We start from the raw sequence: 27,261 nt of genomic DNA, 5'->3' as shown, positions 1-27,261 counted from the left end.
TGGAAGTATAAATATTTGGAACATCTCACTGAGTGTCAACCAATGCTGCATAAGGGAAACTAATGGCACCCTCTATTCATAAGAAGCTATTAGATTCCATTCGCTCATCTGCGACACCCAGATGGACTGAGCAAATGATTGTACCATGATGACAGAAGTTTAAACTTCAGTCACAGCAAAATGAACTTCCTCTGTAGTATTCTGATGTTGATGGTTATTGGATATGCTGCAATGACATTGCTATATTAGCCATCAAGTTGAGTCAACACGTGTACTACATGAGTTACAGGAGACATCTATTTCATTCCAAAACTGCAGGATCATTGCACAGAGTCTTGATGTGAACGAAAACCCACCAGCTTTGAGGACATCACTTGACTATCATCATAGGCTTTGTTGTTTTTCATCTATTTGATTTCTTGTCCCAAATCTCCCATCAATGGAGGACCACTCATTGATTCTACCACTAGGTATGGGGATGACATGAAAAGTATTAGCTATCACTGTGACTTCAATGTTGAGGAGTTCGTCTAGAATCCCTATAATGTGGAAACAGGCCCTTCAGCTCAACAGGTCCACACCAACCCTCCAAAGAGTAACCCACCCAGACCCATTCCCCCTATATTTATTCCAGACTAATGTACCTAACCTACCCATCCCTGAACACTATGGGCAATTTAGCAGAGCCAATTCACCTGACCTGCACATCTTTGGACTGTGGGAGAAAACTGGAGCGCCCAGAGGAAACCCACACAGGGAGAATGTGAAAACTCCACACTGACAGTCACCCAAAGCTGGAATTGAATTCAGGTTCCTGGCACTGTGAGGTAGCAGTGCTAGCCACTGAGCCACCGTGCCACTGCAATGTTGTTATCCATTCCAACCTTGACAGGTAGTATTGTCATTCTCAAGAAAACACAATCCTGTGAGTGAAGGGGATTTTCATCATTTGACCTTGCTTTGTAGATCACCCTGGTGTTTCAAAAGGACTTCTCAAATCATGATGGGCACCATAGTGTTGGATTTCTTAGGTTTTCTTATTCCACCACTTGTACTTTATGAATCAGATTTGCCTTTGGACATCAGCCCTCATCTGTTCCAATACTACTTTCTTGACTCGCGGCCTTGGGTTGTTCTACAGGCACTAAAGGTTACTTGTTTTCATTCCAGAGAGTTGCATATTTCTGCATCATTTTCACTGAAGCAGACCAAGTGACAATGATGCTCAAACACAATGACCTGTCTATTATATCTCGGCTTTATATAATACCACCATATTGAATCTGTATGTGATATAAGCAGTGGCTATAAGCAGTTTTCCATTTAAATTTCACAATCCTCTCAAAATCTCGATATCTAACTTGACATTTTGTGACATTTTAAAATTGTCTGCAGTCACTAGTTTACACATATCACTTTTATAACTCTTGTCCTTTCCTCTGAGAGATGGCAGATTTTGGCACATTCCAGTAAGTTAACAAGATCAGATATGAAAAATGTACTTGAACATTCTGGTTGAGTGTTAACTTTCCACTGATAATACATTCAATCTAATCTGAAAACACAAGATTGTATTCATATCCTTCATCAGTTTTAGATCTTTCTACTTGCACAAAATGTTACAAATGACAAACAAGGATTTTTTTAACTTGCAAGATAAGCATGTTTTCTCATTAAACTCATAGCAGTGCCTTATCACATACTTCCCAGAAATTACTGCAAGCACTCACACAGCTCTTTGTCACCAACCACAGAAATTCCTGTAAGAATGGTAATTTTCTGAGCTGTCATGAGCTTCCTGTTTTTGCTTTGTCAATGATGACAATTGTTATAACCTGCGTCAAACAATCACATGCATAGACATAGTAAAGGTACAAATTCCAGTCAGTCTTGTAGAATCCTACTCACTCAAGAAGGGATTTGCATCAAAATTCGGAAAATTACCCTACAGGTTAGTCAAACAATAGCCTGATGGAGTCATGCTGAGAATTATACCTTTCAGTCAATATCCCAGACTCCCCCTTTACTCTTCTTATTTTCTGCTTTCAGATGTGTAAGTACAGTCTCTTGCTGCGTAAGGAAGGATGAGAAGGATGTGCCAGGATTCAGAGAGGAAAGTGCTATTTAGTAGAATTACCTTCACAGGGTTTTCTGCAGATCTCAGAGTCCAAGGCGATAGCCTTCATCCTCCCATTGTAACACCATCAGTTGCCTTGCTCAATTGTCCAAAAATGGTCAGTCGGCTCAATGCCATCCCTGCCACTGGTATAGTTGTGATGACAGCAAAGGAAGATGGGTAGATGGCAGGAAGATTGCCAGCTTGATTTAACAAGCACCTTCCATCAAAGAGGAAGTGTAATATCCGCTTTGTGATTTGCTTCCACTTTGAATGGGATTGATTTCCCTTCAATTAACATGTGACCTATTCCAGATCAGGAGGGTTTCCTTTTATACACAAATTACTCAAATCTAACTTTTTCAATCTTCTTTATTTGTGCTGTAGGGCATTCAACACGTTGAGCCAAGTATACCTCTCTCGTGTAAACCATTCTATCCCCCTTCACAGTCTCTTACACATGACTATACATTTCATTGTTACAACATGACACACATCACAATCCCATTACTCAACAAAATGTAGCTCAAATTCTTTTAACTTTGACTTTGTGTTGCTTATGACTCTGCCATGATGCACAGTAACATAACCAAGCATTTGTCCATGAAAGGCAGCTGAGTTGGTGCTTCCCTTCAACAACAGTATATAAATGATTATGTTTAGATTTTCTTTTCACTTTACCAGAATATCTGATTGTTATTCACCAAATTGTGCAAGTTTAAAATAAAAAGGGAAGAGGGCTCTTGTGTAGTGTCCTTACCTGGAGCTAGAAGGCTGAGATTCAAGTTCCATCTACTCCAGACTTCAACATTTCTGAACAGTTGGAAAATATTTTTGATTTGGAAAATATATACAGGTAAACAAAGGTCTGTAATAATATAAAAATGAAAACCCTTGAATAAATCAGCAGTTCTAGCATGTTTTATTTTTTACTTTTAGTTTTATTTATGATTATCAACATCCAAAGTAATTGGTTATTTTGCAATGGTATCCAAATTTAAAGTCTATTTGTTCTTCCATTTTCCAGAATTATCAAGCAAAAATGAAGTAAAGAAAAACAATCTTCTACTGTTACATGTTTCAAATTTTGGTTTTATTAACAGTGCAGAAATAAAATGTTTGATACATTCTACTTGTCCTTGCCAAAAACATTAGCCAACAGTTCTTAAACTTTAATTCAATTATCGCCACACTTTAAATTAAAAAGTGTGTATGGAGTCTTATAGGGCCATGAATGATGTGAAATTTGGTGAGAATCTGGGAGAATTGTGTGAGAGGTCAAGGAAGGGTCTTTTTGAAACTCAGGAGCAATTAGTTGCATTTACCAATAAAATTCTGGATGTAAAGATGAGATCTTCACTACAGAGCAGCAAGATGCCTATTAACACATAACTATATTAATTATTATAATTAATTATTAAAATCATCAATGCTGAGTCTTGCCTCATTTATATGCATCTTCATATTGTACCACAGAATGAGTGGATGCTCAGAATTCCTGCCATAAACATCAGAGAGGGTTCCTGGTGGTTCCAGTTTATTCCTCCAGACTGCCATCTTGGACAGTACCAATGTTTCAATGCACACTGCACACTATGTCCACAAACAGTGGTGTCCAACATATTGTTAACCTTTCAGCGCCATCGTGGTACATCTTTACTCCACTTGCAGAATGTTTCTGGCATGTAATGCTGCCCATAGGGGCACACTGTCAACTGTAATTGCAAAGCAACTGCAAGGGCACCCAGCCTCAAAGACTGGACCAGACTGCTCATGTGCTGTCTCAGTGCTCACTTACTTTGTGCCTACCTGCGTGTTCACATTATCCCTGTTTTGTCTTACCATGTCTTGCTGCGTTATGCCTCTTAGCATATTGATGATAGGCCAGATCTTAACTATAAGTCTGTCTTGACTTGCTGATCAGTGCAGAGGATACAGAGCCAGGCTTCTGGTCATGCTTGACAGTTGTGATCAGAGTGAGGTGGGCATCTTGCTGTAGAGCACTGAGCTACATGAAGCTCACACTTACAGCATTAACAAGCTGCATGTGTGGGAAACATATGCAGGATTCTATCAAAAGGCCAAGTGTGAACGTCCAGAGACAGTAGTCCACAGTCGAGTCAAGTCAGACTGCTGTTAACCAGAGCGTCATGTTATAGTCAAGGGCAGCTACTGCACACAGTCCAGGGGCATGTGAACTGTCAATCAGGTGCTTGGATGGCTCTGGGGTTTCGTCTTACAATAGGCTGAGTAGTGGGACTGGGTCAATACTATAGGTTCAGTGCGGGAGTCAGATAACTTGCAATATGTCAGTGAGGGAGCTGCAAGGAAAGTATTAAGGGGTCTGCTCAGTCATGCAGCGGGGCTGTCCACTGAAGATAGTAAAATTGGAAGTAGTGAGTCCTGGGACTTGCTGGTTGAGTGTTGTGGTAGGGGGAAATGGGGCATTGTAGCAATAAGAAGGTGTTGTTTGGACACCGGGGATAGGAGGCAGAAACCTGGGTTGTGAAGAGGCCAAGGCCTCTGATGGGGAGAAATTTGAAGCACTGGGGGCTGGAGCAGTCGTGAATAGGATGGCAGGAGATGCTGTGGAAGATGTGGGAGGAGGAGTCACTACTACTGTGACCTGTACTGGCAAACAGTAGGACAATAGGCACTTCCAGATTATAGTGGCAGGGCTCAAGGGGTAAGATGAAATGTTGTGGTTGTACAACAATGTGCTGGGTTTCTACAATGTGGAGATTTGGTAGAGATGGACTGTCTAGGGAGAGCAATCTAGAACATGACATGAAGGCTCCGTGAGATTGTGGGGAGGAGAGGGTGGAGATAGGAAGGGCTTTTACCCGAAACGTCAATTTTCCTGCTCCTCGGATGCTGCCTGACCTGCTGTGCTTTTCCAGCACCACTCTAATCTAGATTCTGGTTTCCAGCATCTGCAGTCCTCACTTTTGCCTATAGGAATTTAATGACCAGGTCGAACCTTACCCTGAACAGTGTCCAGCATGATCTATGTTTCCGGTCATGACTTGCTGATTGCTGAAAGAGCTCTGCCATTAGAACATGCCCAGGGTGGATGCAATCCATGTCTGTGTTTGATAAGCAAAAGTGTGAGTTCCATTTCTGTGTGATAGGATGTCATTCAATAGGCAAATACACCAATCATGCAACTGCAAAGTGCATGTTCATATCATTTGTAATCATATCGTGGTGAGTATGAAACGCATGCACACAGGTGGAATGCAAATACTGGTCACAGTCACTAATCTTTGCAAATTGCAGATGGACTTCTCAATGTAGCGGAAGTAACCACAGCTGACATTAAAAGAGGCAGCCATGGGGCCACAATGAACACAGTTGATGTAAGGGTCCAAAGGGGCACTGGACTGAATCTTTCTGCACTTGAACTGTGAGTACAAAGAACAAAGAGTAAAGAACAAAAGGCAAAGAACAGTACAGCACAGGAATAGGTACTTCAGTCTGCCAAGCCTGCACTGACACATGAATATCTTTCTAAACTAAAAGTGTTTTACCTCCACATGGTCCATATCCCTTTATTCCCTGCCTATCAGACCATAGTGGAGAAGATGATAGACCTGCTGGAGGTGTAGTTTCACTCCTTGGACCTGTCTAATGGGCCTTCAATATATTCCAGATAGAATGTGCTGCATCATCCTCGCATACTATGCCCTGCACAACTGGTGCAAGCAACAAAGAGATTTGATAGATGCTGAGGAACTAGGAGAGTGGAAGCGGTGTTTCAAAGATTGAGGGTGTTAAGCAGAAGGCACATCATCTTTTGCATGACTCAGTGCAGCTGCGTCAAATGGTACAAGTCAGATAGGAATTATTGACAAACAGTAACAGTAAATGAAAGCTCAGTGATGACTCACTGACGGTAAAATTGGTGTTGTTCCACATGCAAGTAATCTGTTTGCATTCTAAAAGAGAAATGCAGTTCCTCTTCATTTCCATTCTGTTTGCTTTTGGTGTTACAAGTAAAAGATTGTCATTTGAAGATTTGCCTGTATATGATGGCCCCTCACTGAATAATGATCAGAGACTAGTGTCCAATGGACATTGGAGAAACAATAACAGTGATAGGGTGGTAAGATGCGATTTCTCTAAGGACAGGTGGGATGTGTGGCCTAGTGTTTAAGCAGTGATTGTCAGAGAATGGTATTGCTTATAGAACATAGAACATAGAAGAATACAGCGCAGTACAGGCCCTTTGGCCCTCGATGTTGCGCCGATCCAAGCCCACCTAACCTATACTAACCCACTATCCTCCATATACCTATCCAATGCCCGCTTAAATGCCCATAAAGAGGGAGAGTCCACCACTGATACTGGCAGGGCATTCCATGAACTTACGACTAGCTGAGTGAAGAACCTACCCCTAACTTCAGTCCTATATCTACCCCCCCTTAATTTAAAGCTATGCCCCCTTGTAATACCCGACTCCATACGCGGGAAAAGGTTCACACTGTCAACCCTATCTAACCCCCTAATCATCTTGTACACCTCAATCAAGTCACCCCTAAACCTTCTTTTCTCTAATGAAAGGAAGTGTCATCCATGTTAACTATGTGCCATGAGAGTACTGATTTCTGGCTGTTGTGCCACTGTATTGCTTGGAGAAAGGAGTTTTGAAGTGCCAGTGCATGTCTGAGTACACAGGATGCTGGTCTATTCGAGGATATCACAGCAGGGATGGCTTCTTCTGGGTCTGGTGAGAGTTAGAATCCAGCTAACATCGAACAACAGGGGGTGTGACAGGGTTGGTAGTTAATGAGGCAAGTTCAGGGCAATAGCACAAGAAAACCTATTAGGACTCGCAGTGAGAAACCCTTTGAGAAAATTGATGAAAATGGTACTTTGACAAAATATGGGAAAATTCAGCCTTTTTATTTAACTGCTGCTCACTTGATCAATGTAAATAAAGGAGAATAAACTGAATAAAATCCTCTTTAACAATAAGTGTCTCTGAATGCATTTGTTGTGTTTGGGTGACTAGTGACAATGCAATGATAACAGTTAACCCATTGATAATTAAAATGATTAAAAAAATTTTTGCTTGAGATAATTGATCAATTTAGGCAAAAAGGGTAAATAATTTTTACACTTGAATTCTGTGTTTTGTACGGAGAGTTGAAATCAATTTACTATCAATTAAGATGTTTTTGTTAGCAAATGTATCCATTTTTAATTGTTACCCACTGCTTAAAATGATCAAATATGTAATAATGTCACAGAATCACCAAATTACTGTGGTGCAGAAGGAGGCCATTCACTCTACCATGTCTGCCCTATCTCCCTGCTCATCTTAACTTAGTGCAAATCTCCTGCCTTTTCCCTGAACCCTGCACATCATTTCTATTTAAATAATCATCCAATGCCCTCTGAATGCCTTTTCCACATTACAGACTATGCATTCCAGACTCTAATTACTCACTGGGTGAAAAAAATATTTTCCATCTAACGTCTGCTTCTTTTGCAAAACACTTTGAAACTGTGTTCCTTGGTTCTTGATTCATTTATGAATGGGGTATTTCTCCCTGTCTACTTTCTCCAGAACTCTCACAACGAACAAACCCTTAAAATTAATATTTTATGTTACAGAAAAAAATCACTTTACCCAACAAATAAGTGTGTTTATGGTTGTGGATTTTTATTCATAAGCACGAATCTATATTTTGTAACAGTAATGACAACAAAAACAATCAGTATTTGTCGTAATTATCCCACCAGAATTGACAGCAATTTTTTACATGAACTATTTGCACAATTGCTTTTTGTTATTTACATACTTAATTATGGCATAACTGATGAAATCAATGTGAAAGTGGTTCATAAAAATCAACAATACAGATTTTAATGTTGAGCTGAACCAAATGAGTTGCTGCTTTGCTGTAAGATCTCAAATAATATTGTATGTAAGCGTATACTTTACTAAAATGTTATTTTTCTTCAAGCTTATGTGAGACCTGATAGTATTAAAATGACCTCATAAAATTATTTACAATAATGACACTGCTTAAATAATTGGCTCTTATTGCCAGTTGTGATTTGATTCTATTCTGACAGATAGAAAGTATACAGCCTTAAAAAAAACTTACTTAACATGCAATAACAGAATTTAATGCCAAACAGGGATCTAGCAAGAGACTGTTGGTCTTACTCTAGGCAAACTAAATTTTTAAAAACTAAGTTTGGTAAGATTTTACATTCTTATTAAAAGACTAGATAGAAGCAGAAATGATCCTCACTGATCAAATATGATAGATTGTGTTGAAATATAATGAGTGAGGATGTGAAGTCAAAATAGAATACATAGCACCCAACTTTGGACAGCTTGATGCCACAAATAGCAAAAGAGCTCCAGGAGTTGCTCAGGGTGGTGTCCTAAACCCAACCATCTTCAGGTGCTTCATCAATGACCTTCCCTCCATCATAAAGACAGAAGTGGATATGTTCATTGATGAATTCACGATGTTCAGCACCATTTGTGATTCCTCAGATACTGCAACAGTCTATGTTCAAATGTAACATGATATTGACAACATCCATGCTGCCGTTGACAAGTGGCAAGTAACAGTTGTGCCACACAAATGTCAGGCAATGACCATCACCAATAAGAGACTATCTAACCACCACCCTTTGACATTTAATGGTGTTACCATCACTGAATCCCACTTTATCAACATCCTGGGGGTTACAACTGACCAGAAACTCAATTTGACTTGCCACATAAACACAATGGCTACAAAGCAGGTCAGAGGTTAAGAATACAGCAACAATTAACTCACTTCGTAATTCCCTAAAGCCTGTCAATCATCTACAAGGCACACAAGTCAGGAGTGTAATGGAATACTCCCAACCAGCCTAAATGAGTGCAACTCCAACAACACTCAAAAAACGTAACACCATCCAGGACAAAGCAGCCCGGGTGCTCCGGTTTCCTCCCACAATCCAAAGATGTGTAGGTCAGGTGAATTGGCCATGCTAAATTGCCCGTAGTGTTAGGTAAGGGGTAAATGTAGGGGTATGGGTGGGTTGCGCTTTGGCGGGTCGGTGTGGACTTGTTGGGCCGAAGGGCCTGTTTCCACACTGTAATGTAATCTAATCTAATAACGTGTAATCTAATCTTGATTGGCACAACATGCACAAGCATCCATTCCATCAACCACCAATGCTTGGTAGCAGCAGTGTATACCATCTAAAAGATTTTCCTGCCCCTCGGATGCTGCCTGACCTGCTGTGCTTTTCCAACACCACTCTGATCTAATCTTTGGTTTCCAGCATCAGCAGTCCTCACTTTTGCCATCTAAAAGACGCACTGCCAACATTCACCAGAGAACGTCAGAAAGCACCTTCAAAACCCATGACCAGTTCCATCTAAAAGGATAACAGTTATAGATACACGGGAACATCACTACCTTCAAGTACCCCTCCAAGCCACTCACCATCCTGACTTAGAAATATATCCTTCACTGAGGCTGGGATAAAATTCTGGAATTCCCTCCCTAATGGCATTGTGGGTCAACTCACAGCAGTTCGAGAAGACAGCTCGCCACCACCTTCTCAAAGGCAACATGGGACAGGCAATAAATGCTGGCCCAGCCAGAGATGCCCATATCCCACAAGTGAATAATAAAAGGTAGCTAATTATTTAATCTGTATTTATTCTATCTGTTGGATTAATGTTAACCAGCTCATTTGAAGAACTCTGTACTTCTCCTCAAGTACTGCATGTACTCTTTACAGCCCTGAGAATGGGCAGATGGGGACTTTGTCTAATGCCCCCTCTATGTTCGACACCTCTAATTCAACATTCTCTTGTCCTGAAATGTCATTATTTGTTACATACATTATATGGTGATTTAACCAATAAACTAACTCAGAGGTAAAAGTGATCTTATTGAACTAAGTTGATAGATAACTGGTTGCTGGGAAAGGTCATTTAGGAAATCATTTGTTATTATAATAGAATGGTCAGAATGGTATTCTGGAAACATGAGATTAGCTGGCCTTGTTTCAAGCATCTTGTGCTCTTAGTCCAAAACCAAACTCTGAGTGACATTAGTGTTACAAAACTTAGATTGTGCTTTCTGATCTGGAGTGTGACACATCAAAATGATTGTTATGACCGGCTGTGTTCTTTAGGCTAATTAAAATTCAGCTATCATAATCCTCTGACCAAAGAGACAAGAAAACAAAACATGTGATACGGAAGTTTAAGGCTTTACTGGGGCTTTCCAAAGGGGAGTGTGATATGTTAAACTGATCACCATGAGATCCTACATTGATCAGACAAAATAAAATTTAGTTATCATAATTCCCCAACTAAGGGAATTCATTGTGTCAATTTCTTAACACCGCATCAATTATTACTGTACTTGGAGCAGTACAAGATGCACTAATGGGTTAGGGGAGCAACAATCAGACAAGTTTGAAATTATTGAAATGCAAGAAGGTGAGAAAGGAGTGCTTCATTTGCCAATGAACACAAATGGACCTTTGGGTCAACTAGTTACTATAAATAGAATAAGGTTTACAACAGGCAAAGAAATGTATTATGAATCCATTAAATATAGATATAACCTAATGTTGCAAGTAGTGATTTCTATGTTCTTGAAATTTAATGAAATCTGACAATTACACCTTTCAAATTTTTATATTTTTAAGCATTTCAACATTTTATTTCAATCCAATGTAGAAGTCAGGAGAGGAGAGATTTGGTAAGTAATTTTGAAAATGTCATTATACTTTGAAAATAAGGAATTAAATTAAAATGTAAATTATAAACTGTTTATTCATTTCTTTTAATTTCTTTCTTAAAGAATGGATAGACTAAATTAACTACACAGGAAAACTATAGTTTACAAACATGAAAGTTACTCAAAGAGTTCTAGCGAAATTGAATTCAATGGAAAGCAGGAGGAAAATGCTCCATCATTATACCTAGCACAAAAAAAGATGGTTGTGGTTGTTGGAGGCCAATTATCTCAGCCCCAGGGCATCTCTGCAGGTGTTCCTCAGTGTAGTGCACTAGGCCCAACCATCTTCAGCTGCTTTATAAATGACTTTCCCAACATCATTATGTCTGAAGTGGAAATGTTCACTGATAACTGCACAATTTTCAGTAGTATTCATCACTCCTCAAACAGTGAACCCTTGTCCATATGTAGCATGATCTGGATAGTATCCACTCTCGGGCAGATAAGTGGCAAGTAACATTCACGTCACGCAAGCACCAGACACCTCTGACAAGAGAGAATCTAACCTTCTCCTCTTGATATTCATTGCATTCCTACCTTTGAATCCTCTGCTCCGAACATCCTCTGGCAACCGAACTGAACCAACTATATAAATACTGTCATTATAAGAGCAGGTTGGGATGTGGGAATTCTGTGACAAGTAATTCAACTGCTGTAACCCCAATGGCTGCCCACCTCCACCTAAAAGGTTCAAATCAGGAGAGTAATGGAATTGCCTGGGTGAGTAGAGGTCAAAAAATACTCAAGAAGCTCACAACAATCCAGGACAAAACAGTCTGCCTGACTGGAACCCCATTCACTGCAAAGCACGATGGCATCAATGTGTACCATCTACAACTCACCAAGCCTTCTTCGATGGCTTTGTTCAAACCCATAACCTCTTCCACCATGAAGGAAAAGGGAAGCAGATGCATGGAGCCACCATTAACTGCAAGTTTCACTCTAAGCCACATAGCACCCGGACGTGGAATGCTATCACCATTGCTGTTCTATCACTGGGTCAAAATCCTAGAATACCCTTCCTAACAGCATTGTGGCCATACCTACATTCCTTGAACTGCAGTACCTTACAAAGGCAGCTCACCACCATGCTCCTAAAGGGCAATAAGGATTGGGTAATTAATGCTGCTCCAACCAAAAACTAGTCTTTAGTGCAGATTCCAGGATTCTAGTAAGATCAATGTGAGGGGAGGTAATTTGTAATAGGGCCAATGCATTTAGATCACTGGACTCTTTCTACGTCAGAGCTGGGAACTTCCATACGTGGCAGTCTTTGGGGGCTGCTTAGACTACTCCCCAAGAGATTCTATGTAGATCGCCCCTGATCTGTTTTGAATTGAAATGTACTAATATTTATTTTAAAGGATTCATTATGTATCATGGCTTGGAGAGGGTGGACACTAGGAAATTGTTTCCGTTAGGTGAGGAGACTAGGACCCGTGGACACAGCCTTAGAATTAGAGGGGGTAAATTCAGAACAGAAATGCGGAGACATTTCTTCAGCCAGAGAGTGGTGGGCCTGTGGAATTCATTGCCACAGAGTGCAGTGGAGGCTGGGACGCTAAATGTCTTCAAGGCAAAAATTGATAAATTCTTGATGTCACAAGGAATTAAGGGCTATGGGGAGAATGCGGGTAAGTGGAGTTGAAATGCCCATCAGCCATGATTGAATGGCGGAGTGGACTCGATTGGCCGAATGGCCTTACTTCCGCTCCTATGTCTTATGGTCTTATCTCTAACCTAAATCCCTCTTGATGACATCCACTGCCATCTTTCTGGAGTTAATATATCTCATCTTACTGGCTTACCACCCCCCATTTTACAAAAAAAAAACTTTTGATAGGCCTGAGCCAATCCTATCTGAGAATCCCCAGACTGGCCCCTCATTCATGCATTATTTATTTGTAAGGTTTGGGTTGAGACGTTTCACAAGCAATGATGTTCAAGCTCATCCACAAGACCTTGCACGTACTTTTGAACCTGTGTAGGACAAAATCTGGTCTATAAGAGTCCTGTCAAAAATCCAGGTTCTACTGCAGGTACATTCATCCCATTTACTTTTATGCATTTTTGCCAGAAAATAACTTTATACTTCCTAAAGGAACTGGAAATGATGCAATGGGGAGATAGAGTCATGAAGGAACTAAATATGTCCAAATGTATTAATTAAACATCTATGTATTCCACTTCATGTATTTACCGACATGTATTTGTCGTATTGGAAGTTGTAGATAATTGTTTTTTCAACAACAGGACTGGCATTTTTGTGTATACGGATTTGAAAATTGGGTAAACAGAAGTTTAGAAGCAAAGTTAAGCTCTATTTCCCTCTCTGAATCTAATCTTCTCAGAACAAATCAAAGTTTTGAATGGAGGACATGCCTCTGTAACATGTATAATAATCAAACAAATTCAAATATCATACACTTAAAATTCTCAGTGTTTCATCTTGTTTAGTCTTCATTATTCTTTACACATCTATTGACAGAAATGATAAGTAACAAAACAATAATTTACAAAGTTACAGCTTATATAAATGTTACTTTAGCTCCCCAAGTGGTGAAGCACTCTGGAATATAGTTCACTTATTAGTCCATAATAGCATGTAAAAATGTTTCAGATATTGCTTTATTTAAAGTAAAAGGGAGAACCATGTACTAATAGGGAAGACGAACAGATTGAGTTGACAATGTTGCATTGTAAGATTCGCTCCATGCTTCTCCGGAGTTTATACCTATCTGCAGCATTGGCCTCTGTCAATTTCTTGATACCAACTGAAATAAAGTTCCAGAAGGGTTAATAAATAACAGCAACAGGAAACAGTTTATTGTAGTGACATAGCCACTGTGATTATGGATAGATCAATAATGAGAAGCAGAAAACATCACTCAGGATGTGTACCGTTTTGGATCTCAAAACATCTCCAGTGGCATGTCTCCTAATTATGATAAAATAGATTATTTTTAAAAGATAGTATCAGTTATATATTTAAAATGCTGAGTGATCACAGGATTTCAAAGCTGTTGCACTTGTAAGGACCCATGAATATAACATTATGTGACTGAGACTAATGAGACAACTGTTAAGTTCACATTCCTTACCCACTCTCACACTTCAGTCACTCACTTTCCTGATGTTTAGAGTCATGGTTCTCAAAGTTTTAATGTTAGAGACTGCATTAATTTCTGCATAATCTGTTGAGATTAGATAGGGATAAACCAGAACATCTTAGGATCTCATGGAGTGCAGATGTACATCCACAAGTCTCCTCAGTTGCCCAATAGTTGTCTAATGAACTAATGCAACTTATAACTGATTACCCTCATGTTAAAAAGAAAAGCCATTTTTTCAATCTCAATAGTAGTCATTCCTCCACAACTATAAATCAATTAAGCCAATACCAGTAAAACAAAAGATTGTTGGCAATAACCTTTGATCCACAAATGCTTTTTAATTCCTTTCCTTCCTATCTATTTTCTCCATGCACCTCTATCTTCTCTATTTTCATTCACTATTCTTACTTTTAACCCTTGTCCCATCTTTCCTCCTTCTTTGCTTTGTCCTGCTCTTCTCTGTCTCTTTCAATCCCCTCCTCCTACTTGTATTTATCTTTCACTTCCCTTCTTTCCCTCTCCTCTATTGTCTTCATTTCTCCCTGCTTTCCTCTTCCATTTATCTCCTCCTGCATTTCTCCCTACTATCCATTCAAGTTTTCCTTTTTCTCGTTGCTCCTCCTCTCATTTTTTGCCATCCCTCTCTTGTTCTTGCTCCTTTCCCTCATCTGTTTTCCTCACTTCTTCCCCTCTCCCAGCCATGAAAATTATACTTGGTTGCCAGTTTGATGGGTCCTCTGTTAATTCTGTAAGGAACAATTTATTATCATTTTTCTTCAAAATGAAAAGGCCAAATAACACCTAAGGAATAATTTACTTCCTTAATATTTTATATCATTAGATTTAATACCTCTCTCATATTGACCCAAATCTAGGTAAATGGAGAAGAGTTCTCTAAGGAAAGTGAAGTGATTTCTTTTACAGCCTTTTTTAAAATGAGATAGATTAGCACTAAATTGCAAGAATATGCTATTCTTATTACAGTAGAAGAACAATCATGTGAGATGAGAAGATGAATAGAAAACAATATAGATTTTTCTTCACATGTAGAGAAGGTAAAACAAGTTGAATAATATGCAAGGGAGTCTTTTAATATGCACCTTATCCACAATGCATTTTGCTGTTAAAAAAACACACACCTTTGTATTATTTATTTGTTGGAAGTTTTTATCAGTCTCACCAGCTTCAATGGCATCATTCTGAAGAGACCTCTGCATTAATGGTTCTGGTCCTGCTGAAGTACAGCATAAACATAATCACTGCAGAATCCAATTACAATAGGAACAAAATGTTCTGAATGATGTATTCTGTAATTACGCACCAGTTTCAGTACTTAGAGTTCGCATAGAAACCAGAGTAATGCTCTCTTTTTCTCCATTAGCCTGAGAGCTGAGGGAAAATGCAGTTATATAGATTTTGAAAAACCAATATTATCTGTATCAATTATTACTTCTCAATTTTTAAGGAATTGTGAAATATAATTGAATTGAATTGTCTAAATGTAACTTACTTACCTTTCTGATGGTGCAGCATTTCTCGCCTTCCTTGAATCTAAAGAATTTTTTAAAAAGGTGAATCTATTAAAGAGTCACTAGCAAGATATAGAGTCATGGAGTCATACAGCACAGAAACAGACCCTTCAATCCAACCAATCCACACTGAACATAATCCCAAACTAAACTAGCCCCACCTGTCTGCTTGGTCCATCTCCCTCCACCTGGTCCATCTCCCTCAACTTGGTCCATCTCCCTCCAAATCTTTCTTGTTCACATATGAGCAAAATACTTTGCTGAATAGTTTCTTTTTATCCTTTTTCAGTATCTGCTCATATGTTTTTTTGAAAGATGTAGTAAGTGTAGTAACTGATTGTTTCTAATCATTATATAAATAGTACATTACTCTATGAAACATGTTTTGAAATGGAAATGCTAGAAGATACAGTCATATTTTTTTCATGACACATTTAAGTTTTAAAAAGAGTTTTATCGCTATGTTTGTTAACTTGCAGTAACTTTTGGCTAAAAAGTGTTGTAAATGGGTTGGATACCTATTGATGCATCCTGAACATCACAGCATTTAAACCGCAGGCTGATGACACTGACGAGGATCACCACAACTATTACAAGGATCAGGATCAGGATGATCACCGCTGAAAGCACATCCAAAACATCCAAAAGGTGAAAATGTTACATCTCACAAGGATGAATTTTAAAATGACAACAAAGAAGATAAGGCTAATTTAGTAGGCAAGTAGGTAAGGTTAGAATAAGCATTAAATTAATGGAGTTCCTAACGATGTTTAACACACAACTGACTTTTGAGGAAAGTTATAGACAATGAAATAAAAGAGGTAGTAGTACATGGTTACACAATGGACTGACAGATAAAACACAATGAATGGTTAATGGGCATTTTTTCTTCTGGCTGGAGAAGGATTAGGAGTTGAGTTCTCCTGGGGTCAGTTTTGGGACCCTTGCTTTTCCCATTGTATAGATGATCTATATCTGGACAATTTCAATAACAGGAACAATTTCAAAGTTTGCAGGTGATACAAAACATGGGAGAGTTGTAAACTTTGAGGAGGAGAATGTAGAATATGGAAAGTAAATTAACAAGTTGGTGTGGTGAGAGAATGGGTTGCAGATGAAGTTCAATGCAGGGAAGAGTAAAGTGATGCACTTTGGTACAGTGCATTTGGAGATACAATTATGAGAAAGGGTACTATTCTAAAGATTGTGGAGGAGCAGAAATACTTAGATGTGTACATGCATAAATCATTTGAAGTGGTGGGACCGGTTGAGAGAGCTGTTAATAACATTTATAGTATTCTAGGATTCATTAATAGGGCCATAGAGTATGAGAGCAAGGATTTTTATGCTGAACCTATATAGGACACAAGTTAGACCTCAGCTGTGTGCTATGTATTATGTACTGTTGTGGGTGCCACATGTTAGTAAACATACAAACGCATTACAGAGTGCATATGAAGTTTAGAAAAATGGTTCCACGGATGTGAAATTTCAGTTATGAGGAAAGATTGGAAAAGTTGGGATTATATATTTTGGATAGAAGAAGACTGAGGGGAGATTTATTGGAAGTTTTCAAAATTATGTGGGGTCTGGACAGAGCAGGTAGAGATAAACTATTCCAACTTGTAAAAGGACCCCTCAAAAGGAGAAGGGAGGGGACAGTTTTAAAACATTTTGCAGAAAAAAGAAATAAGAAGTGAAAAAGAACTTTTTCAGACTACAAGAAGTTAGGATAGAATTCATTGCATGGACGTCTGGGGAAGCAGATTCAATTGAGGCATTAAGAGGGCATTATATGATTATTTAAATAGAAGCATTGTGCAAGGATATGGGAAAAGCTAGAGATTGGTGCTAAGGCAAAATGCTCAGAGAACTGATGCATACACAATGGGCTGAATGACTTCCTTTTTCACAATGAGACTTCTGTGTTTCAGTAATTAATCTGCAACAACGTCCTTCATATTAGATTTTCAGTACATTTAAATGTTTGTTTGAAAAATCTGGACTTTTATGTACACATCTCTGGAGACAGTGTTTCATCCAGCGAGAATCAGGACAGACAGACTTTTAAAAATAGTAGGTTGGAGGAAGAACGCCTCATCTTCTGGCTAGGAACCCTCCAACCACAAGGGATGAACTCGGATTTCACCAGTTTCCTCATTTCCCCTCCCCCCAGCCTGTCTCAGTCAAATCCATCAAATTCAGCACCGCCTTCCTAACCTGCAATCTTCTTCCCGACCTCTCCGCCCCCACCCCAGTCTGACCTATCACCCTCACCTTGACCTCTTTCCACCTATCACATTTCCGACGCCCCTCCCCCAAGTCCCTCCTCCCTATCTTTTATCTTAGCCTGCTGGACCAACTTTCCTCATTCCTGAAGAAGGGCTAATGCCCGAAACGTCGATTCTCCTGTTCCCTAGATGCTGCCTGACCTGCTGCGCTTTTCCAGCAACACATTTCCATCTCTGATCTCCAGCATCTGCAGACCTCACTTTCTCCTTTTAAAAATAGTAGCCAGATTCAGTTGCAAAGATTCCATCTCTATTTTGACAGATAAAATTTTTGACAGTAGGGAAAAGGCATGATTAGATTAGATTAGTTACAGTGTGGAAACAGGCCCTTCAGCCCAACAAGTCCACACCGACCCTCTGAAGAGCAACCCATCCAGACCCATTCCTCTACTTTTACCACTTCACCTAACACTATGGGCAATTTAGCATGGCCAATTCACCTGACCAGCACATCTTTGGACTGTGGGAGGAAACCAGAGCGCCTGGAGGAAACCCATGCAGACGGGGAGAATGTGCAAACTCCACACAGAGGTGGGAATTGAACCCAGGTCTTTGGCGCTGTGAGGCAGCAGTGCTAACCACTATGCCACCATGCCACCCACAGAACCATAGATTCACACAGAAAAGAAACCTGAATTCTGTAGGGCCGTTTGTACTTAGTGCTGAATTCAAAAAGACCCCATTTTACTGTTGCAAGGGCTTTAATCCACAATGTGGGAGTCACAAATTCATGGAGTAGACATAAACATACCTGAAGGATAGATAAGATCTATTTAGATTTTAAAAGGCCCACCCTTTAAATATTAAACAAAACTGCAGCTATCACTGAGACATAAGAAGTAAATCTTATGTGGAACTGCTAGGTGTAGGTAAGAAAAAAATAGCATCTGGTCATGTTGATTCAACAGATTTCTTTCGAGAGTGTGGTGCTGGAAAACACCACCGCTCTGGCAGCATCCAAGGAGCAGGAGATTCGATATTTCAGGCAAAAGTCCTTCATTGCCCTGAAATGTTGACTCTCCTGCTCCTTGGATACTGTCTCACCTGCTGTGCTTTTCTAGCACCACACTCTGGACTCTAATCTCCGGCATCTGCAGTCCTCACTTTACCTCAATAGATTTCTTTGTTGACATTTACCTAAGGGCGATTATTATGTCATGAGTGATACTTGGCTGGGTTTCAAAAGCTACAATTATCTCAGCAGGAATTTCACATCTGATTTCACATCTGATTTGCTTGCTGAAAAGGCAGTTCAAGCATTAACTGTCCTTGAACTGGCCTGAATAGAATGTTGGTGGTTTTTTAAGTGGAGACTAGACTAGAGGGCCTAATAGCTGAAAATGTGTTGCTGGAAAAACGCAGCAGGTCAGGCAGCATCCAAGGAACAGGAGAATCGATGTTTCAGGCATAAGCCCTTCTTCAGGAATGAGGAAAGTGTGTCCAGCAGGCTAAGATAAAAGGTAGGGAGGAGGGACTTGGGGGAGGGGCATTGGAATTGCGATAGGTGGAGGGAGGTCAAGGTGAGGGTGATAGGCCGGAGTGGGGTGGGGGCGGAGAGGTCAAGAAGAAGATTGCAGGTTAGGAAGGCGGTGCTGAGTTTGAGGGATTTGACTGAGACAAGGTGGGGGGAGGGGAAATGAGGAAACTGGAGAAATCTGAGTTCATCCCTTGTGGTTGGAGGGTTCCCAGGCAGAAGATGAGGCGCTCTTCCTCCAACCGTCGTGTTGCCATGGTCCTTGTAGAGGGAGGAAGAAAGCTTCTTCAAGGGCCTAATAGGCCCTTCAAGGGCCTTCAAGGCCCAACACTAGAGGGCCTAATAGTTTACTTAAAAAAAACTGGAGTGAAGTCCCAGAGAATGGAGGTTGGCATTCTAACCAGTTCAACTTCACAGTTATCTGCTTTTGGGACTGCTTCCTGGGCTGATACATCCAGTTCATCAACCCTGCTCTCCCTAACCAAAGATTGCACATAGTGGCACATTATTTACTGAAACAGCTTCAGCGAGTCAGGAGATTCCTGACTTGGGCTAATTACTTCAGTACTGATAATTTGCTCCTTTGTGTCAGGAATTGAGCCCAGCAAGATTTACCCCAAGATCTCTAATGCATAAAAAAAAGGTATGATCAAAATTGGGAACCATTGGTATTCTTTGTAAGTCTCCATTTCCATTTTGCCCACCTCCATGTTTTTGCTTTTACCCTACCTTTGACGGCCACCCATGAGAATTGAGCACAAACATAAAAGACAGTGTTAGGTTGACCAAACGAACTGTGTATTCAACAGCATAAAATTACCAAAGGCTAGTACAGACAAAGGACTGGATCCATTTGCAGAAGTAGTTAAAGTTGGCTGTAATGAAGACGCAGGATCTATCAAAAGGAATCAGTACAAAAAAATCAGTAACATATTGATTATTGAATGTGCAATTAAAATAAAAACCATAGGACTAAGATACTTTGATTTGAGCTAAGTTTATCAAATTTTGGGATGTTACTACAAACATACAATTGCATTGAATTATGATGCTTAGAAACATTTGTAAACTATTTTAATAGAAATGAGGATTTCACTGTCACAGTTAAGTATGAAAACCTGTTACTCAAAATACTGTATTAAATCCACTTGACTATATTTAAACACTAGAAATACTGATAAAAAGAATGAAACTGGACACTGTCTGGCATTGACCAACAGACCAGAAATAACTACAACACACATATACCTATCAACACTGAAAAGTTTCCCTTATTAATGTCAAGGGACTTGTTCCAAAATTAGGAGAGGTATCCTACAGAATAATCAAGCAACAGCCTGACACAATCTTCTCATGGAATCATACCTTGCAGACAATGTTTCAGACAGCACCATCACCATCTCATCCCTAGGTGGATTATTTTTCACTGACAGGACAGACCCACGAGAGGTGGTGGGACAATATATACAGTGGGGGTTGCCCCGATAATCCTCCATTATTAGCATGCTGGGGTTACCATTGCTAATTACTATAAGCTGAAATGGACGAGCCATATGATTATGTGATTACAAAAGCAAATCAGAGTCTGGAAATTATGTCACAATTAAACTCCTAACTCCTGCAAGGCTATCTACCATCTACAAGGTATAAGTCAAGAGTGTGATTGAATACACTCCAAATGCTTGGATGCAACTGCACTGATGAAGTTTCACACCATCCAAGACAAAGCTGTCTGCTTGATTTGCACCTCAGTTAACGTCTTCAGCATTCATTCTGTCACTGATGCACAGTGCCAGCAGCAGACCATACTGACCTTGAGCTATATTGCTATTCCTTCACTATTGCTGTGTCAAAATCCTACACTCCTTCCCTATCAGTATTATGTATGTAGTAGTTCAAGGAGGTGCCTCACCATAACATTCTCAAGGGCAACTAGCAATGGACAATAAATGCTGGCCCAGCCAACGATGCTTACAATAAATTAACTTTTTAAAAAATAGTCACACTTGCAAATTGCATTGACAACAACTGATTGGATTCTGAGGCAGATTTTTTTCACAATGGAATCTGTATAGGTTTCTCTGCATGTAAATCTACCCACCTCTGATTCCTTAAGATATATTAATAATGCCTTTTGAGCGTTGTGTGAATGAGTAAACACAGAAAGTGAGGGAGATTGCATTACCAGTGTTGTGTCCAATCAACTGCATTATCAACAAAGTATTCAGCCAGGCACTATAAATCTGATACCAGTTCCCTCAATACAATACATAGGTTTACCATCAATTCTGAGAGCTGTGCCTTTGTGACACAATATAATTAGCATTAGGATGAGAATTTTCTGAAGCACAGGAACCATAACCAATTTGATATTCTGACTGCAATTTAATAAGTTGATGAGGAAATTCAATAGGAAAGTTGTTGGCCCAGGCTGGGAGGAGAGAAGTCACGTTTACGTTTCCAGAGATAAAAGTGAGGTGACCTGGAGGTGCTTTAGTATGTAAACCTCAAGACCGTTTTTCCTTTCAGGAGACCTGTTCTTTAATTTTGTTTAGTAAACTGAGATGATCTCCTTGTCCTCTATTTGTCAAATCTATACATCTGATCTTACCAGACGTTTGAGCTTTTATGTTAATATTTGGACAAGGTCAAGGTAGGGGAATTAAAGATAAAACTATGAGACACTAATCATCCACATATATGCCAGCTGTCTAGATTAGATTCCCTACAGTATGGAGGCAGGCCCTTTGGCCCACCAAGTCCATACTGATCTTCCAAAGGGTAACTCACCCAGACCCATGCAACTAACACTATAAGCAACTTAGAATGGCCAATTTACCTGACCAGCACATTGCTGGATTGTGGAGAGGAAAATGGAGCATACCCATGCAGACCATGCAAACTTCACACAGGCAGTTGCCTGAGGTGGGAATTGAACCCCGGTCCCTGGCACAGTGAGGCAGCAGTGCTAGCCACTGTGCCTTCCTTTTTAAAATGACCTGTTTCATGTCATTAGAGCCCCCTACGATGGAAAGGTGGGGCATTTAATTTATTTACTTAAATTAAACTTTTACATTGCAATTGCCAGCCCAGTTTAAACCTCATTGGTATTTTGCCAGGGTTGGTAACCCGAGAAATAAAAACAAGATAGAATCAGTTATTCCACACAGATATGTGCTATTTACAGAAGTTCTGCTAGGCCAGGAGGAGCAGTAGAACTTGGACTTCTCATGAAAGCCCTCCACGTTCCCTTTGCTGATCATGATCACGTCTTTCTCAAATCGACTGAGGGAAATCTGATCCCTCATTGCCTGCCCTCAGACTCATTTAGCAAGCAACCTTCCCCTTGCTAAGATGGCCTCCTCTTCTGACCATTGGTCCCTGAACATTGACATCTCCCCTCCCATAACAGCCTCTCTCCTGGTTCACAAAGCACCAATCTGCAACTTCCTAAATTGACAAAGACCTTCCTGGCAATGGTAACTTGAAAGGTGAATGATAGAAAGCAAAAGGAAAGAGTACTATTTCGGCTGTGCCTTTAAGGTTCACAGAAATTGATGTGCCCTGCTTGATGAGGTTGCCCATGTGTTCCCCTCCTCCTATTAAATATCAGCATCATTGCGTCACTCTGGTTTATGTTAGGCATTTTAGAACTGGAACAATGATATTCCTTATACAATAACTCCTTACCCTTGACAATGCTTATTGTAGCCATTTTAGGTATAGGCTTTGGCTGACAAGACATTAGGCAGATCATTTATTATCTTTATTCACAGAACTATGGTAGATGTTTATTAAATAAATAGACATGTTGGAAAAATATATTTTCATAAAGTGTTTGTTAAACTTAGTTCCTGAGACTGAAAGGATGTTGCTGCAACCCACACTTAAGTTGAGTCAGTGTAGTTGAGATTTTTCAGTAAGGATAAAAGGTTTCATCATTTCCATGGTCATTTCTAAACATATTTCACCATCTGCCATGGTGGAATTTGAATCCTGATCCCCAGACCATTAGTCTGGCTTTACTGGGTTACATATTACTTTAATTGGCCACTTGCCAAATATAGAGTTAATTTAATACGAGAATAAAACCAGTGACAGTCTTTACCTGTTAATTCAGCCTTGCTGATTGACATCATAGAGAATGTAGCCAGTCTAGTAGTTGCCACAGAGATAAATGTTGACTGAGTAGCAGTGGTTGTGTTAACTATAAGGGAAAATCAAGAAAATACAGGTGCGATGTAATTAATAATTGTAAATATTAACAAATAAGAATGGCGACAAAGGACTTGAACAAGGATCCATATTACCACAAATCCCCTGAATTCTATTAATTGAATCTTTTAGGCGATGTTCTAAATTGGAGCTCCAGAACAGATAACACCTTCTTCTTTAACTTTCCAGCTCCTCCTTCTTTCCACAAAAAGCGCCAGTGCTAGATTTTGTCTGTATCTTCTCCCTTTGTCATCTAATTTTACCAACTCTGTCCTCTTTAATAGTCTCCATTTATTTTTTTCACCGTAATAAATTCCACCCTTAGCCCCCAAATCCCAATTTGATTACATTCTGTTCTAATGTATGTTTCGTCAACACAAATTTGCTGCAACACGATTGGCGAATTGAGGACACTGTTTCTAAAGCATAAACTTTTAAAATGTGTTTTGGCTGTAACACGATTACATCACCTACACTCTAAGTGCTCTTTCTAAAGCGCGATTTTTCTTTTACGCAGGGTTGCACAAGAACACAACCATCGTATTGTAGAAAACTGCTGAGCGTCTTTCGCTTTAAGAACAAAGCGCAACAAAGTACAATACAGGAGCAGGCTTTTTGGCTCTTCAAGCCTGCGCTGACACATTTTGCCCTTCCATAATAAAACTGTCTTCACTTACAGGATCTGTATCTCTCTGTTCCCTTCCTATTCATGTATTTATCCAGGTGCTTCCTGAATGCTGCTATTGTGTCTGCTTCCACCACCTTCTCTGGCAGCATGTTCCCACTCACCACCCTTTATGTGTAAAACTTGCCTCACACATCTCTTTTAAACATTCCCCCCTCCGCCTTGAACCTGTGTTCCCTAGTAATTGACCCCTCCACTCTGGGAAAAAATCTCATACTTTCCCCTCTGTCTATGCCATTCATAATCTTATAAACTTTTGTCAGGTCACCCATCAACCTCCTGTGTTCCAGTGAAAACAAACCCAGTCTAGCCAACCTTTCTTCATAACTAAAATTCCTGATAGCAGACAACATCCTTGTAAACCTTTTCTGTATCCTATCCAAAGCATCCACATCCTTCTGGTAATGTGGTGACTAGAACTGTATACAATATTCCAAGCGTCATCTAACTAAAGTTCTGTAAAGCAGCAGCATAACTTGCCTATCCTTATATTCAATGCCCCTTCCAATAAAGGCAAGCATGCCATAGGCCTTTTTTACTATCTTATCCACCTGTGCTGCACCTTCAGTCATTCTGTAGACCTGCACACACAGATCCCTCTGCATATCAATACACCTAAGGATTCTGCTATTGATTATATAATTCCCACTTGTACTTGAACACTAAAACGCATCACCTCATTAGCCCAGATTAAACTTGATCTGCCATTTTTCTTCCCATACCTCCAACCTTCTTTTACTATTTTCCATGTTCCTTCTGGCTAACAGGCTTGCTCCCTTTCAGGGGCATCAATGCCCCACTCTATTTCATTATTAGATGTTTCATTTTGAGTAGTGCCATTATTTCTTTTCATGTCTTGCGCAAAGCAAACTTCTATGGGTGAAGTACTGGGAAGATCCCTTACAGTGGAGGATTAAGAAGCTCAGATTCAGGTGAACTTATGTTGTGAACTAGCATGTATCACTGGAAGAAGTTGAAGATGTAGGATGGAGAGAAAAGTTGAGACTAATTTTGTAATTGAGAAATTTAATATCAATTTATTGTGAATCAAGTATTGAATTCTAATTTGTACCAATGTTGTTAGCACATTTTCAGCAATAATTTCTGCCGCATGCAGCAAAACCCCATTAACCCTTTCCTGTTCATTAACCAGATACTACCTTTCAAACCCATCTCTTCATGTTTTCTCACTATATCAAGAACTGGGACCATTTTATGAATTTTCTGTCCTAATTTATAACAATGTTTATTTGATGAGATAGTTACTTAATAAAAATATGCACAAATACATATACAAATTATGTTGATTGTTTTGTTAGTGACACCTGTCCCTTAATTCAGTAATGATGTCCCCTCAGAGGTGTAAATTTCAATCATCGATCATTGATGTTTGTATAGTTATAAGAGATGTTTGAGTTAGATCTGCTGTAGGGAGCTTGCAACGAGTTGCATAATGTTGGCGCTATGAACTTGGAATGAATAAGCCAGTTCTCGAACTGTATATCTTTGGGCACAAAAATCAGGATGCCCCATGAGATAGTGGAATCCAGAGTACAGAATTTGCTTATTCTTCTTTCCTCCTGGTCTTACTATTAAGACAGTGTGCCTTAAAGTGTGATGCAGCTTGATGGGCATGTTGTTGTCATTCTGACCAATAGGTAAAAATTCCTTCCAATAATTATTATCAATACTACCCTGTTTCAAGGAGAGTTTGAGTACCTTGGAAAAGTTTTCTTTGCCCTCCCCTGGAATATTGACCATTTGAGAGTTGAGAAAACAGGATCTGATGAAATTTTGACCATTCAGACATAGTGTCCAGTTTTCTGAAGTTGCAAGAGTTTCACCTCACTGCTCGTGGAGCTGGCTTCAAAGAGGGCACCCAAATGTGTGTTTGATGTTCCTTACAATAAATCTGGAGGATATGGAAGAGCTTTGCTAATGAACCTTCTGTGGTTCTCTTACACATCACTGATGCACAGTCTAAATTGGCCACCATAGTAGTAAGGAGATGACAACTGCTTTCTATACTAAGACTTTGTTGTTTTTTTTATTGTAGTAGTTTGAAGAAAGCTAAACTGGGGCAACTAATTCAAGTGTTGGATCTTCTCACTTTTCAGAAAAGTGGCAACTGAGGTCTGGGAAATGCTTAACATATTCCAGAGTTTCTCCTTCAACATATGTGAGAGGTAAAATATTAGGCTGACTATGTGTGGGTTGATATATGAGTTTTGTTTTAGCAACATTCAGGGTCAGGCTGGGTTTTGTGTGCAGAATTGGAGAGAGTGAGAGTGACTTTCAAGTCTGGTGCAGAGTGCAAAACACCACGATCATCTGCAAACTGTTGATCGCAAATATCTGTTCTATAGTGCATTCCCTAAGACTGAAAAAATCCTGCCTGAGGCATATTGTGACTTTAGACATTCCATAAGAAGGTGCAACAGCTCACCTCTTGAAGCATCAACTGTCCTCTTGTGTCACTGTTAAGAACAGTCACATGGAGAAATCTTTAATCTATGTCAAACCCTGTCAAGCCTAAAATGACCAGTATAGATGGATTGTTTACACCACATTGAAGTACCAACATTTTAATGGAGTGACAGGTTTTACCTGTTGTTTCATTCTTCTGAGAGGTTACTGTTTCAAATGTTGTGTTTTTGCTTCCTGTAGATGGTACAATGGTGAAAGTGTCTGTCACTGAAGGAATACTTGACACTATAAAATGAGAAGTATTGCTGATTATGATACAAATATTCACAACAGTTCAAAGCAATTGTTTACAACACCGTGTCAGAATCCCAAAACACTATGGTGTTTTTAACTCTTAATTCCAAAATATTTTTTCAATAGGAAAAAGAGGAATGCAATAGAAAAAATACCCACAGGTATAAATTCAGTGGCTGGCTACCAAAAGAACTTCTGTGTGGAATCAATAGTATTTAACACATAAAGGTGTCAAAGAAAGTTCACACAGAAAGCAACTTGAGATAACGAAGGTAATGATCATCACTCCACCACTTTTCACCCCTTGGCAGTGACCCATCTCTTGCAGGTACTTTTTGTG

General features: G+C 39.6%; 1 protein-coding gene across 5 annotated transcripts in view; it reads right to left on the bottom strand.

Annotated features, from left to right (window-relative positions):
• Positions 1–9,266: 9,266 nt before the first annotated feature.
• The window catches only part of LOC122556676 (uncharacterized), a 42,062-nt gene continuing 24,067 nt past the window's right edge, over positions 9,267–27,261 (bottom strand). For 2 of the 5 annotated variants that reach the window (XM_043703700.2, XM_087995364.1), the window contains exons 3-10: positions 26,808–26,912; positions 23,409–23,507; positions 20,121–20,195; positions 16,054–16,155; positions 15,521–15,557; positions 15,328–15,395; positions 15,146–15,240; positions 9,267–13,667 (exon numbers count right to left, since the gene is read on the bottom strand). In XM_043703700.2, coding sequence (XP_043559635.2) covers positions 13,650–13,667; positions 15,146–15,240; positions 15,328–15,395; positions 15,521–15,557; positions 16,054–16,155; positions 20,121–20,195; positions 23,409–23,507; positions 26,808–26,912 — 599 coding nt within the window. In that variant the 3' untranslated portion in view covers positions 9,267–13,649. The remainder of the gene's footprint in view (positions 13,668–15,145; positions 15,241–15,327; positions 15,396–15,520; positions 15,558–16,053; positions 16,156–20,120; positions 20,196–23,408; positions 23,508–26,807; positions 26,913–27,261) is intronic. The other 3 variants (XM_043703701.2, XM_087995366.1, XM_087995365.1) reach the window with 2 other exon arrangements.

Source organism: Chiloscyllium plagiosum, unplaced genomic scaffold (assembly GCF_037043375.1).
Source record: "Chiloscyllium plagiosum isolate Xiang-an unplaced genomic scaffold, Cpla_swu_hap1 HiC_scaffold_16, whole genome shotgun sequence".
NCBI classification, from domain to species: Eukaryota; Metazoa; Chordata; class Chondrichthyes; order Orectolobiformes; family Hemiscylliidae; genus Chiloscyllium; species Chiloscyllium plagiosum.
Note: the sequence above shows the minus strand (reverse complement) of the source record. Positions and strands in the feature narration are given on the sequence as shown.